We start from the raw sequence: 11,524 nt of genomic DNA on the forward strand, positions 1-11,524 counted from the left end.
ATGGATGCTCTCAGGGGCCGGCTCTGAGCCCCCAGCCTCCCCTCTGCTCCCTGGGGACATGGGACCCCAGCCACAGCTCTCTGACTCCTTTCCTCCTGCAGGAGAAGCCCCCAGACCTCAGCTCTGCAGCGGGAATCACAAGATGTGTGGCAGCCAGGGTTCTGCCCAGCCCCTCCCATCAGACCCAAAGTCTACTCACTTTTTCAGTTGGTCCTGAGGTCCGCCGTCCTCGCTGGAATAAGGGAGGATACACCCGTATCTAGAGGAGGCCGTGAGGCTGTCATATCTACTGTGCCTGCTGTGATGTCTATCGGGGCTGGCTGACCCCCGACTAGGGTGAAAGCCCGTGCTCTGCCTTCCCCCTCCATTTACCTGAGCCCCTCTGGAAGTGCCCCCCCCGGGCCGGCCCTGGCCGCTCTTGCTGGAGCGGCCCCCATCTGGGCTCTGGGCTCCGTCAGCCTGTGCCTCCCTTCAGGTCCTCGTGTACCTGAAACCGCCCAGCTCATCTGTGTCCCATCATCCGCCGAGTCACCTGCTCAGTGTGGCCACCCCTGTCCGCCCTGCTCCCAGCGTCCCCAGGACCGGCAGCACAGCCAGTAACCGAAACACACTCTCATTGCCCCTGCTGGTCTTCACCGGCCTGTGTCTGGTGCAGGTTCCAGGGGGGTCCTCAGGGGACAGAGGATGGCCAGGGCCAGGCAGGCCACCCTGGGGAATGGGGTGGGGTAGGGGTGCTCGGGGGGTGCCCGCCCTCCAGGGCTGCGAGAGAACAGGGCCTCCTCGTCGCTCTGCCCGTGTTGCCCTCCCCAGACGGCCTGCTTTTGAAAGGTGGTGTGGACCCTCCACCTTGGGGAGGCCCAGCTCCTGTTCCAGAGCTCCCGTCCACAGCCGTTGGGCCTTCTCACACTGCGCTGATCTCGAGGGTCTTGGCTGCCCACTCCGGCCTCCCTGGAGCGCCGAGCGACAGGCCTGGCCAGCTCTCTCCAGAGTTCGGGAAATCTCACCCATGCACACCGAGGGAGGTGTCTTGTGGGGGGTCTTGGGGGGACCCCTCAATGTACCTGTGAATTTGCATGTCCATACTTCATGTTTGCAAATTAAACCAATGCCTGTCGGTTGGTGGTTTCAAACTGGCATTCAGCTCCTTGCCCCTTCCAAACTGTGACCCCTTCCAGAAAACATCAGGGACCTCCACCTGGCATGCCCCCCCCCGAAAGATGCTGAGCGGGCCTGTGGGACCAGTCTTCCTGCCCCCGTGTGCTACTGTAGGACATGGACTGGCATGATGCATCCATCCACACGAGGCCATCCTGTTCTGACCCCACCAGACCCTGCTGCCTGGACCCTCAGCAGCAGACAGGGTCCTGGGGTGGTCATGTATACCGGGAGCCACGGGGTGGGGTCCTGGAAAACAGGGGCCCACACCTCATCCCAGGAACACAAGTGTTGCCAAGGAAGGTCCCACAAATGAGGGGGCATCCAAAAGTTCCTGTGAACAGGGTCCCATCTTACCCGACCACCTGGGGAGGACGCCTGTTCAGGGCATGGGCAGGACGCGAGGGCCTCGAGCCTCAACACCCAAGACGGTGTCGAGGGGCAGCCGGTGCCGTCCCATCCGAACCCACGTGCACATGCCTGCCTGTCTCCCTGAAGCTCAAGGACCCAGGGGGCAGGAACGTGTCTCGTGTGCTCCAGGGGCCCCGTGGGTGCCGATGAAAACAAAGCACACAGACCACACTGCAGAACCAATGGTCCAGGTCCCCATTCTGCCCAAATCTAAGTTTTATTCCTGTTGAAATCATGCTGTCTGCTTTGCCCAGCCTGTCCCAACCCGGATGGAATCTTCTTAGTGGCTCACCTTGCAACCTCACATTATAAAACAGCCCCTGAAGCCAGGCAGCAGGGAAGCAGCCCAACCTAGGGGTATTTTGGTTGAGAAAAGTCAACCTGGTGAGAACTTTCCTAACATACAAGGGACTCATCTTGAGGTAGAAGCAAGGACTTCAGACTCCAGGGACGGGATGTTTTCCGACGGGTCCTTTTCAGGCAGGCCACTTGCCCAGTGAGCCTGCTGGGTCCTCGGGTCTGAAGTGGAGCCCCGGGCGGGCAGCTGCTGAGAAGCGCTCCTAGCAGCAGCGACCCAAAGCCTGGAGTAACTGGGAAGATGCTAAGGACCATGCCGGGCGTGGGTGTGGGTACAGGGGGTTGGTTCCCAGCTTCAGAACAGGCTCGGCTGCTGTTTCACTCGGGAGAAGAGCAGGCAGGTCAAGGGGAGTGACCCAAGTCCAGCTCGGCCTGCACTCCCGGGGAAGGAGGGTCGGCTGCACCGCGGCCCTTGGCGCCCTCCTGGCCCTGCAGTCGGTACAGGGCCTCGACCTGCTTGCGCTTCTCTTTGGCCCGGTTGATGGTGGTCTGGAAGAGCCTGCAGAAGAGCTGGACGGCCGGGGGCGAGTCGTCGTTGCCCGGGACGGGGTACGTGATGAGGGATGGGTTGCAGTTGGTGTCCACGATGCCCACAGTGGGGATGTTCATCTTGGCCGCGTCCCTCACGGCTATGTGGGGCTCAAAGACGTTGTTGAGCGTGTGCAGAAAGATGATGAGGTCTGGCAGGCGGACGCTGGGGCCCAGGAGGAGGGGCGCGTTGGTCAGCAGGCCGCCCTTGAAGTAGCGGGTATGGGCGTATTCCCCGCAGTCCCGGGCCACGTTCTCGATCAGGTGGGAGAACTGCCGCCTGCGGCTCACAAACAGGATGATGCCCTCGCGATAGGCCACGTGGGCCGTGAAATTCAAGGCCAGCTGCAGGTGCGTTGCCGTCTGTTCCAGGTCAATGATGTCCTGGTCCAAGCGGCTCCCGAAGATATACGGCTCCATGAACCTGCCGGACACCCACCAAGGCCAGTGTGAACCAGTCCCACGTGGCCACCTCCACCCGCCCTTTCTCACGCACTCCCCCAGCCCCGGGCCCCTGCACGGGGGCCACGGCAAGCCAAGGGCTGGTACAGTCTGCAGCCCTCACCATGACGACAGCAGCGGGGACGCTGTCCCAGGAGTGACAGCCGCGGGCAGTGGGAGGGTGAGGGTGGGTGAGCAGGGCAGGCTGGGCTGCAGGCCACTCCATGTCTCGGGCAAGCGGCTTACCCCTCTGAACCTCCACCTGGCCGCGCGGGGTGCCTAACAGAGTGGACCCACACGGACATCTGGACACTTAAACGTGACGTCCGGACAGCGTCCCACCCGGTGCTGCTTGTCTGGCTCCCATCCTTGACATTATCATCACCTTCGAGGCTTTACAACTGAGCCCCCCCCGGGGGGGGCTGGGGGACCAGAAAGGCAGGGGGTGCCCCGGGCTGCAAGCATGACAGGCCGGAGCAGGAGGCAGCCAGGCCTCGGAGGGGAACCCTGAGGGCACAGACCCGTTGGCCTGGGCCGAGAGCCGGGGCTGTGAGACCATCCTCTTGCAACCTCCACCCCATTCACTCTTCTGCTCACCCCTGCCGGGACTTTCTCTTCCTCTCCAAAGAGCCTTCCCAAGGCCCCACGTGCCCTCACCTCAGGTGACTTCTCCGCAGCACCTACAGTGGCGTCCCTCCTCCCATGCCCCGGCCCCGCCCCCTCTTCCCAGACTCTGAGGCACTGGTTGCCCAGGGCTCCCGCCTGGGACTCCCTCTCTCCTCCATCCCCCACTCCACGTGTTCTCAAAAGGTCCTGATGTGGTGGCCCCTGGCCCAGGCTGCTTCTCCCTAGTGCCTGCGTGACATCCCCACTGGGGTGGCTGAAGGGTCACCCTCATAGGACCCAAGTTCCTGATGTGAAGGATGTCGACACCTGCTCTGGGCTCTGCTCAGCCGGACCTCCGGCTCTGCCCCCATCACCCCACATCCAACCACTGCTCCGGCTCTGCCGGTGTGGCTGGGCCCATCACCTTTCCCCTGAACATCTACAACCGCCTCCCTCCCTGGCCTAACTGCTCCTCCAATACACGCCCAACCCAGCTGTCAAAATCGCCACGTGAAAAGACTGGGCCAGTCACCACTCCTCTGTGTGCCCTTGGAGACACCTCCGCGAGAAGCCGACGGCCTTGCCAGCACTGCCCTCCCGGCTGGGCTGTCTGTTGGGGAACCAGCAGCAGCGGGCCTGGCCCCACCGACGACCAGGAGCCCCACAGCAAGGTCCGCGGGGTCTGGGGGTCGGGGGGAGCAAACGGGGCCTGAGAATAAACAGCTGCCCCTCCTTGGGGCTCAATGATCCCATCTGGAAGAAAAGGGAGCTAGACGCTCTTAAACTGAGGGCTTCCCTGGTGGCGCAGTGGTTGAGAGTCCGCCTGCCGATGCAGGGCACGCGGGTTCGTGCCCCGGTCCGGGAAGATCCCACATGCCGTGGAGCGGCTGGGCCCGTGAGCCAAGGCCGCTGGGCCTGCGCGTCCGGAGCCTGTGCTCCGCAACGGGAGAGGCCACAACAGTGAGAGGCCCGCGTACCCAAAAAACAAAACAAACAAACTGAAAAAGGGGCCCTGGACCCCAAGGCAAGGGTCCCGAGCCCCCCAGGCACCCCTACACTCGCCAGGGGCATCACCTACCTGTGCCGACAGCCAGCTTTGTGTCCCAGGTGCACCCGGGCATCGAAGAGACTTCTTACAGAAAACAATTCTTTGACATTGAAGAAGTCTAAGTGCTTGAGGGGCTCGCTCAGGATCCTCTCGTTCAGATCTGGGGCGGGGAGGGGGAGAGGATGCAGGGTCTGGATCCCGGCTCCCAAGCCTGGGGTCTGCGGGAGGGCAGATGCTGAGGGTCCCCAGGGGCCTTTTCTGGAGGCTCCGGGCAGAGGCCGAGATCTGACCCCAGCTTCGCCCCTGGGTAAACGTGGCCGAGTCTTCACTCGGAGAGAAGGGGAGCCGGGTGGTGTCTGAGGTCCCCGTGGTCCCGCCAGCCGCCCGCGGGAGCTCCCCTGCCGCGGTTCGTGGATGTGGGGGGGGGGGCGGGGCTCCGCCCTACTCGGCGGTGGGGCTGCTCGGAGGGCTGCAAGCTCGTGCGGCCCAGCACGTGAGCTGCCAGGGGCGGAAGGCCGCCCTTCGCCCTCCCCAGTCCCGCATCCTCCAGGGGCCCCATGGAGACCCAGAGCGCCCGGGACTCCTAGCAGCGGGACAATTTCAAACCCCCAGGACCGCAGAGCCGGCGTTACCGCTGCTGCGCTCGGGCTCCCGGGCCGCGGAGGTCACGGCGCTCCCCAGCGTCCTGCCGCTCGGCCCCACCGGGCCCGGGATCGCCGTCTGGACGAGGTGCAGCTGGAGCGGCCAGCGCCGGACACCTGCGGCGACAGCAAACTCGTGGCGCGCGCCCCCCGCCCGCCTCCCTCCTTCCCTCTCTCCCGCCGCCCGGCCCGCAAGAGAGTCCCTGCCGCGCCCCCCACCCCCGGGTCCCGAGCGCCTTACCTGCGCCGAGCAGCCGGGGTAAGACCGAGCCGGGTACCATGGCGTGGACTCCCGTAGGCGGACGGACGGACAGACGCGGAAGACGGGCAGGCGCGGCCCCACGAGCGGCTCCTCCTTCCGGCTGCGGCCCGCGCCTTCGCCGCAGCGCCACCTGCAGGCCCGGGGGTGCCACTGAGCGCCCGCCGCCTCTCTCGGGCACCCCAGCTCTGGACGCGTCCCCGCCCCTTGGCCCCCGCCTGCCCCCTGGGTCGGAGCACGCAGTCCTTGGGGAAGGCTGGGCCTTGCGCCCCAGGTCTGCCCGGACACCGTGGACCCGCAAGGAGCGTGGGGCGGGCCGGAGCCGGAGTCCTGTCGAGCGCGGGGTCTGGATACTCCTCCCCTCCTCCCCTCCCTGCACAGTGCCCGGCGGCCGAGGAGGTTCCCAGCCGTCCCGCGGGAACTCGCCGGGAGATGGGGACTGTCTTCACCTGCGGCCAGTCCAGCACAACCTCCCGCTGTCCAAAAGTGTTTTAATTTTTAAACATTTGGCTTAGAAAGATTCCATAAAGTTAGGCAAATCTGGAGTCTTAATTTTAGATGCAGCGTACTGGGGGGGCCTGAAGTCGGGGGTGGGGGTCAAGGAGCAGCCCTGGCCCACGCGGTGAGTGTCGGAGCGTTACAGCGAAGCGGCCTTAGAAAACCTGAACTCCGCAATTTGCCGATGAAGCCCCAGGACCGAGGTTTCATCTGCCTGGAAATCTGCCCCCCACCGCATTTGGGAGAATGTTGGCGCCGAAGGCTACTGATCATAGGGTACCCGGCACTGCGGCCCCAGGAAGTAATGCCTTATTATCCCGGCCAGCCTAGGGCCTCGTGGCTCGCCACGGAAGGTTCTAGAACCTCGGACTTCTGCCCCACAAGCCGGCGGTGGGCGGCCTCCGGCCCAGGAGGCGCGGCGCCTTTAAGGGCCCCGCCCACCCAGTCAGGTGACCGGGCCGTCGCTTAGCAACAAGACGCCGCGCGGCCCCTCACGGCCCCAGGGCTGAGAAGCTGTTTCCTGCCCGCTCGCTCTTTCCCCGGAAACTCGGGTGGACCGAGGCGAGATGTCCGAGGAGGACCCCGAGGGATGCGCGGAGCAGGAGGTGCCCAAGGCCAAGGCCCCGCCGGAGAAAACCAGCGACTACTACCGCGTGAGCGAGGACCTGCCGGCCAGGTTCAACAACCCGGCTTGGTTTCGGGGCTACAGGTGAGGACCAGGGAGTCCGGTCAGGGTCCACCTGGCATACGAAGAGGAAAGAAAGGGCTCCTGGTCCAGCCGCCAGCCAGGTGCCCAGCTGGTCCTGCGCTCTGCGCAGATGGCCCGTTGTGCAAGAACCCCCAGGCCCCCTCCCGGCCCGCAAGTCAAAAGCGGGGTCAGCTGTTAACCACCAAATGAGCGCGGAGGTGCTGCCTGCGGCTTGCGACTTGCGGGTGGAGTGAGTGGGCCTCCCGCCAGCGAGGTGGGGCGGGGTTTGCCCAGGGGAAATCACACAACTCGGGCTGATCCCAGCAGCACCCTCTAGGGCGGGTCAGTCTCCTCTCCTTTCTAGGCGGAGAGGACCCGTCCGCCTGAGGTGCATGGCAACACCTCCATCACCAGGCTGCCGAGGGGCGTGGCCTGCCAGCTGTTCCAGTGCGCCGCAGCCTCTTAAGACACAGCTGGGCAGGCTGTGCGTGCCTTCCCTGCTCCCCCCTCTCCCCCTTAGTCCCTCCACGATCCCACAGAGTTGGCTCTGTTAGCATCTTCATTTCCCAGGAGGGACATCTGGGTTGTAGAAAGACAGATCCCAGAGTTAGTATGAGGCAGAGCTGGGGTGTCTGAGCCCACAGCTACTAGTTAAACTGCTGTACCAATAGCATCAGGACTAGAGACTGCAGGAACATTTTCTCCTGGAGGCTCAGAAGTGGAGGGACCTCCCCCCTGCCGTGGGAGGGCATCCCCTCCCATCCCAAAGGGCTGGCCCCCGCGAGTGGCAGGCCTGGAGGCTGAGTCACAGCTCCCAGCCTACCCACCCACCCAGGAAATGACAGCATGGGTCCAGGTCCCGCTGGGGCTGAGGGCCAGCACTTGCCACCTGGGAGTTCTTTAGGGCTTTGGCAGAGGTCAGCAGAGGGAGTCAGGGAGGCTGAGCCTGCCAGGGAGGCCAACCCTGCACTCCACAGGAGCCCAGGTTCACGGCTGCATCGCCCATCTGGGGCATTTCCAACAAAGTTCCATCAACCAAATATGTTAAAGCTGTGGCTTGGGCAGAATTAAAACAAATGAGTGGAAAATAAAGTATTTTTCTCCTGCTAGGACCAAGGAGCCCCCCTCAGTGTACAGGACCAGTAACCAAGCTTATGGGAGCAGAGCACCCACCGTGCACGAGATGCCGGTAAGGAGGAAGCCAAGAAAGGTGCGCAGGTGGGGTATCTCTAGGAGGAGGCTGAGACTCCGGATTTCTCAAAAGAGCAACACATCAGGAGGGGGAGGTGCAGAGAGGCCCGCAGTTCCAACAGCACGAAGGGGGAGGGCGTACCTCAATTTCTTTTGGGACGGGGCAGGGTAGAAATAAATGAACGAATGAGTTTAGCAATGAAATGATTTAAAGGATGAACAAAGGGCATGTAGTCTTCCTTACAACATCCCAAAGGGCTGGCCCCATTCACTCGTACAACCAGCCAACTCTCGTAACCTAATGCAGTAGGTTTTGAGGCAGGTAAATGAAGAACTGCCTTCTTTTTGGAGTAATACCAAAAAGTATTTTATGAAATATTTAACTTGTGATCTTAAGAGACAGCGCTGGCTGATGAAAGCACAGGTTACAAAAGGGCCCCGGGATCTATGCACTTTTGGGAAACCTGACCCCTCTTTGAGATCAACCTCACACGGCAGGGAGCCTCCTAGAACCCCCTGATGCCCCTGCTGGGTCCAGGTGAAGGGCAGATGGACCAGTGTAAGCATCCCCTGGGTACCCAAGACAGGAGGGCCTCCCATTTTGGGGCTGGCAGTGTTATTGTTTTTCTTGCAAATTATTCATGTTAAAAGATCATGATAATTGCTTATCTACCTTTTTTTCATGGGGGATAGAGCTTTTGTGAGAAGATTGTTTCTCTAGAAAGTTCCTAGAGCATTTAAAGGTCATTCTCCCAGGATCAAGGGATCAGGTATTTCCATGAAAAAGACCGACACACTTACAAACATAGGTCCAGATGTTTTGCTTTTATAAAAAAGGCCATTTGCTGGTCTTATGAGGCAGTGGGACGTGAAGCACCGAGGTTCTCCGGAGGCAAGTTTAGAAGTTTTTCTTGCTGCTTATCGACCTGCTTTACCTGGAACCTGGTTTCCAGCTTCCTGACCTGAGTGTGGCCGCGGGACTCAACCAGCAGCACGCAGTGTTTCCTTCCCACATGGAAACAGAGAATAAAAATGCATTCTTTGGGTTTTAGAAAATATACTGAAGGAAACTATTCTTAATGACACTGTAGTGGTGGATACATGTCATTCATTATTCATTTGTCGAAACCCAGAATGTACAATGCAAAAAGTGGACCCTACGTACACTGTGGACTTTAGTTAATGACGACCCGTCGCCATTGTCTCAGTTGTTCTAAAGGCACCACGCTGATGGGAGATGTGAACAGCAGGTCAGCTGTGTGTGCTGCTGGGGAGGCGATGTGGGAACTCTTCACTCTGCACAGCTTCTCTGTAGACCCCAAGCTGCTCTAAAAAGTAAAGTCTATTTAAAAATGCACTGGGAATCCCCTGGCAGCCCAGTGGTTAGGACTCCACACTTCCACATCAGGGGGCACGGGTTTGATCCCTGGTCGGGGAACGAAGATCCCACAAGCTGCAGGGTGCAGCCAAAAACGAAACAAAGCAAAACAAAACACAAAACAAACAACAACCACAAAAAACAAACAAAAGAATGCACTGAAGGCCATTTCTCTTGGTACTTGCTTTCTGCCAAGGAGACAAAACATCAAGTGATCTACTTGACACGAGGGGAGCCTAGAACAGGCCACCTGTCCCAAGTGTACTATCTGATAGCGGTCCAGGCCACTTCTGTCAGAAACCTCGAGGTCACCTGGAGATGCTGTATTGCTGAAATGACTCCTACCCCTGGGTGCCCGCACACACCAGCGGCCTCATCTGTGTTCTCACTGCACCTCCACCTCGCTAGGGCATCCCTCCCCAGACCCCTCGGCTGGGGGGGCACGGCCATCAGAATTGTTTTAAAGCTCTACAAGGGATTCTAATACCCCATCAAGGTGGAAACCTACTGATGTTATCTCTTTTCCACGGAAGAGAAAACTCAAGTTCAGAGAAGTCCAGTAACTTGCCCTAGTTGTACAGTTGGCAAAAGCTGAACTGGGAACAGCTTTGGGCCTGACCCATTGTAACCATATTCAGGTGTGGCAATGCCTTGCCCAGGTGGCCCCATAATTGATTCTTCTATCCATGTAATAGTGAAAGGAGGCATCATTAATCATCATTCCCTGACATTAGGCAGAAATTGGGATGGTTGGGGCCAGCTAGGCCAGCCATCCTGCCCACCCTGGCTTCTCTGTTTCCTAGGATTGGAGACGACATTTTCTTACAAAATAAGAATTTAAAAACATTTTCTTACAAATTTTAATTTTTCTTCCCAAAATACCTAATGACTGATTGCTCAAGAGTGTTATCATGTATCACTAACCCTAGTGTCCCCTTTTCACTTCCAGAAGGTATTTTATCCAAATTCGTATAAATTTTCTAGACAAGTTGCAGCTGGTGGAATGTTCCAGAACAATACTTTCAACGTCTCCATGGAGAAGAGCATTGTGACGGGTCCGGACAACTACATCACCTTCTACGATCGGCTCAACTTCCACCCCAGCTACAGGGTCAGCAAGCCGTCCATCTGTGATTGAGGGGCCTCCCAGCTCTGGCGGAGATAGTCTGGACAGTTGGCAGCCCTAATCTTTGATAAGTTGCCCAATTGTAAAGGAACACACTTCACTGCTTTCCCTGAAAATATTTTCCCCCTCTAGGTTAGAAAAATTTGCAAACGGGGCTATGATGCCGTACTTTCTCTGTTTTACATCTAGATGAAAAAGAGCTAATAGCTTGACTTTCCATTAAAAACCTTGCCATGTCCCCAGTCCCTGACTCAGGTATAATCAATGAGTAGGGCGGTGGGCATCCTGGGACCCCGATCTCAGTCTGAATCCTGGGAACGCCCGAGAGCCCCACCTGCATCTTTGTTTGGGAGCCATTTTTATACTCATGACAAACTACGCGTGGTTTGTGTTCTCAAGCATCCTGCCAAGCCACGGAGGGAGGGTAGGATGCTCTGCCTGGGTGTGGACGAGGGCTGGGCGAGGAGGCAGAGGGGACCTCAGGAGGAAAGCTCCAGGCGGGACCAGGCAGGAGGGCCCTTACTGGCCCTGACCCGGGCCAAGCTTGGAGTGCTATTGAGCACGCCCTGGCCACGAATGGGGCGGGGGCAGAGGCGGAATCAACAAGGTTGGTGACTGCTGCTTGTTGCTGAGGGGTGAGGTGTACGTCGGGCTTCTCCACTTGCTGTTCATTGTACCTCTTCAATAAAATGTTTTAAAAAAATCAGGCGGGGAAGACCATGTTTTTCTCAGGTGGGGGTAATAACTACATAAAGTGGATTTCTCTTTCCATGTAGTTAGTTCTCAATCAATGTTTACTATGATGTAGAGGGTCCTCAATAAGAAAACATTTTCTACGACAATATATATCTTCCAGACATAGATTCCTCCCACCTTCCTTTATGACAGCTCATCACAGGAAATCCGGAAGGTGTTGGAACCAGACAGAAGAAATCATTGTTACAGACCACTGTCGCTACCTTCCTTACAAAGGTTTTTACCCAAAGAGGTTTTACTCACATATGAATTTGGGAGGAAATGAAATACCATGACCGGTTATTTCTTCATTAAAGACTTATTATTACACAAAAGTAAACATTTCAGCAACATTCTTAACGTCCAGTTTGGGGTGGAAATGGTTTCCAGAGAAAATCAATCTATTATTTGAATAGAAAAGGTACAAAGCTGCGTCTGGAGCCAGGGTCTATGTCATATCCT

At 58.5% G+C, this 11,524-nt stretch overlaps 2 protein-coding genes across 3 annotated transcripts; one reads left to right on the plus strand and one right to left on the minus strand.

Annotated features, from left to right (window-relative positions):
• Positions 1-1,743: 1,743 nt before the first annotated feature.
• On the minus strand, positions 1,744-5,500 carry MRPS2 (mitochondrial ribosomal protein S2). Its single transcript, XM_024762103.1, has 4 exons — positions 5,429-5,500; positions 5,179-5,304; positions 4,577-4,706; positions 1,744-2,875 (listed from the first exon to the last, which is right to left on the minus strand). Exons 1-4 carry the CDS (start codon positions 5,466-5,468, stop codon positions 2,266-2,268), a joined length of 906 nt encoding a protein of 301 aa, XP_024617871.1. The 5' UTR covers positions 5,469-5,500; the 3' UTR covers positions 1,744-2,265.
• A 942-nt stretch (positions 5,501-6,442) lies between these two features.
• Positions 6,443-11,030, plus strand: PIERCE1 (piercer of microtubule wall 1). Of its 2 annotated transcripts, none has more exons than XM_024762564.1 (3): positions 6,443-6,653; positions 7,743-7,842; positions 10,151-11,030. In XM_024762564.1, the coding sequence occupies exons 1-3, from the start codon at positions 6,511-6,513 to the stop codon at positions 10,337-10,339; spliced, it is 432 nt and encodes a 143-aa protein (XP_024618332.1). In that variant the 5' UTR covers positions 6,443-6,510; the 3' UTR covers positions 10,340-11,030. The 2 variants fall into 2 exon arrangements, with proteins under 2 accessions (XP_024618332.1, XP_024618333.1); XM_024762565.1 differs by having other exon boundaries at positions 7,743-7,821.
• Positions 11,031-11,524: the final 494 nt, after the last annotated feature.

This window comes from Neophocaena asiaeorientalis, unplaced genomic scaffold (assembly GCF_003031525.2).
Source record: "Neophocaena asiaeorientalis asiaeorientalis breed wild unplaced genomic scaffold, Neophocaena_asiaeorientalis_V1.1 scaffold78, whole genome shotgun sequence".
NCBI lineage: Eukaryota > Metazoa > Chordata > Mammalia > Artiodactyla > Phocoenidae > Neophocaena > Neophocaena asiaeorientalis.

What these genes read in the sequence shown, in the direction of transcription:
- MRPS2 (XM_024762103.1), bottom strand. Translation starts at nt 5,468, where the DNA reads ATGGTACCCGGCTCGGTCTTACCCCGGCTGCTCGGCGCAG. An exon ending in ACCCCGGCTGCTCGGCGCAG is followed by an intron (nt 5,305 to 5,428) that starts GTAAGGCGCTCG and finishes CTGTCGCCGCAG; the next exon opens with GTGTCCGGCGCTGGCCGCTC. An exon ending in AAAGCTGGCTGTCGGCACAG is followed by an intron (nt 2,876 to 4,576) that starts GTAGGTGATGCC and finishes GGTGTCCGGCAG; the next exon opens with GTTCATGGAGCCGTATATCT.
- PIERCE1 (XM_024762564.1), top strand. Translation starts at nt 6,511, where the DNA reads ATGTCCGAGGAGGACCCCGAGGGATGCGCGGAGCAGGAGGTGCCCAAG. An exon ending in GCTTGGTTTCGGGGCTACAG is followed by an intron (nt 6,654 to 7,742) that starts GTGAGGACCAGG and finishes TTCTCCTGCTAG; the next exon opens with GACCAAGGAGCCCCCCTCAG. An exon ending in TAAGGAGGAAGCCAAGAAAG is followed by an intron (nt 7,843 to 10,150) that starts GTGCGCAGGTGG and finishes TTTCACTTCCAG; the next exon opens with AAGGTATTTTATCCAAATTC.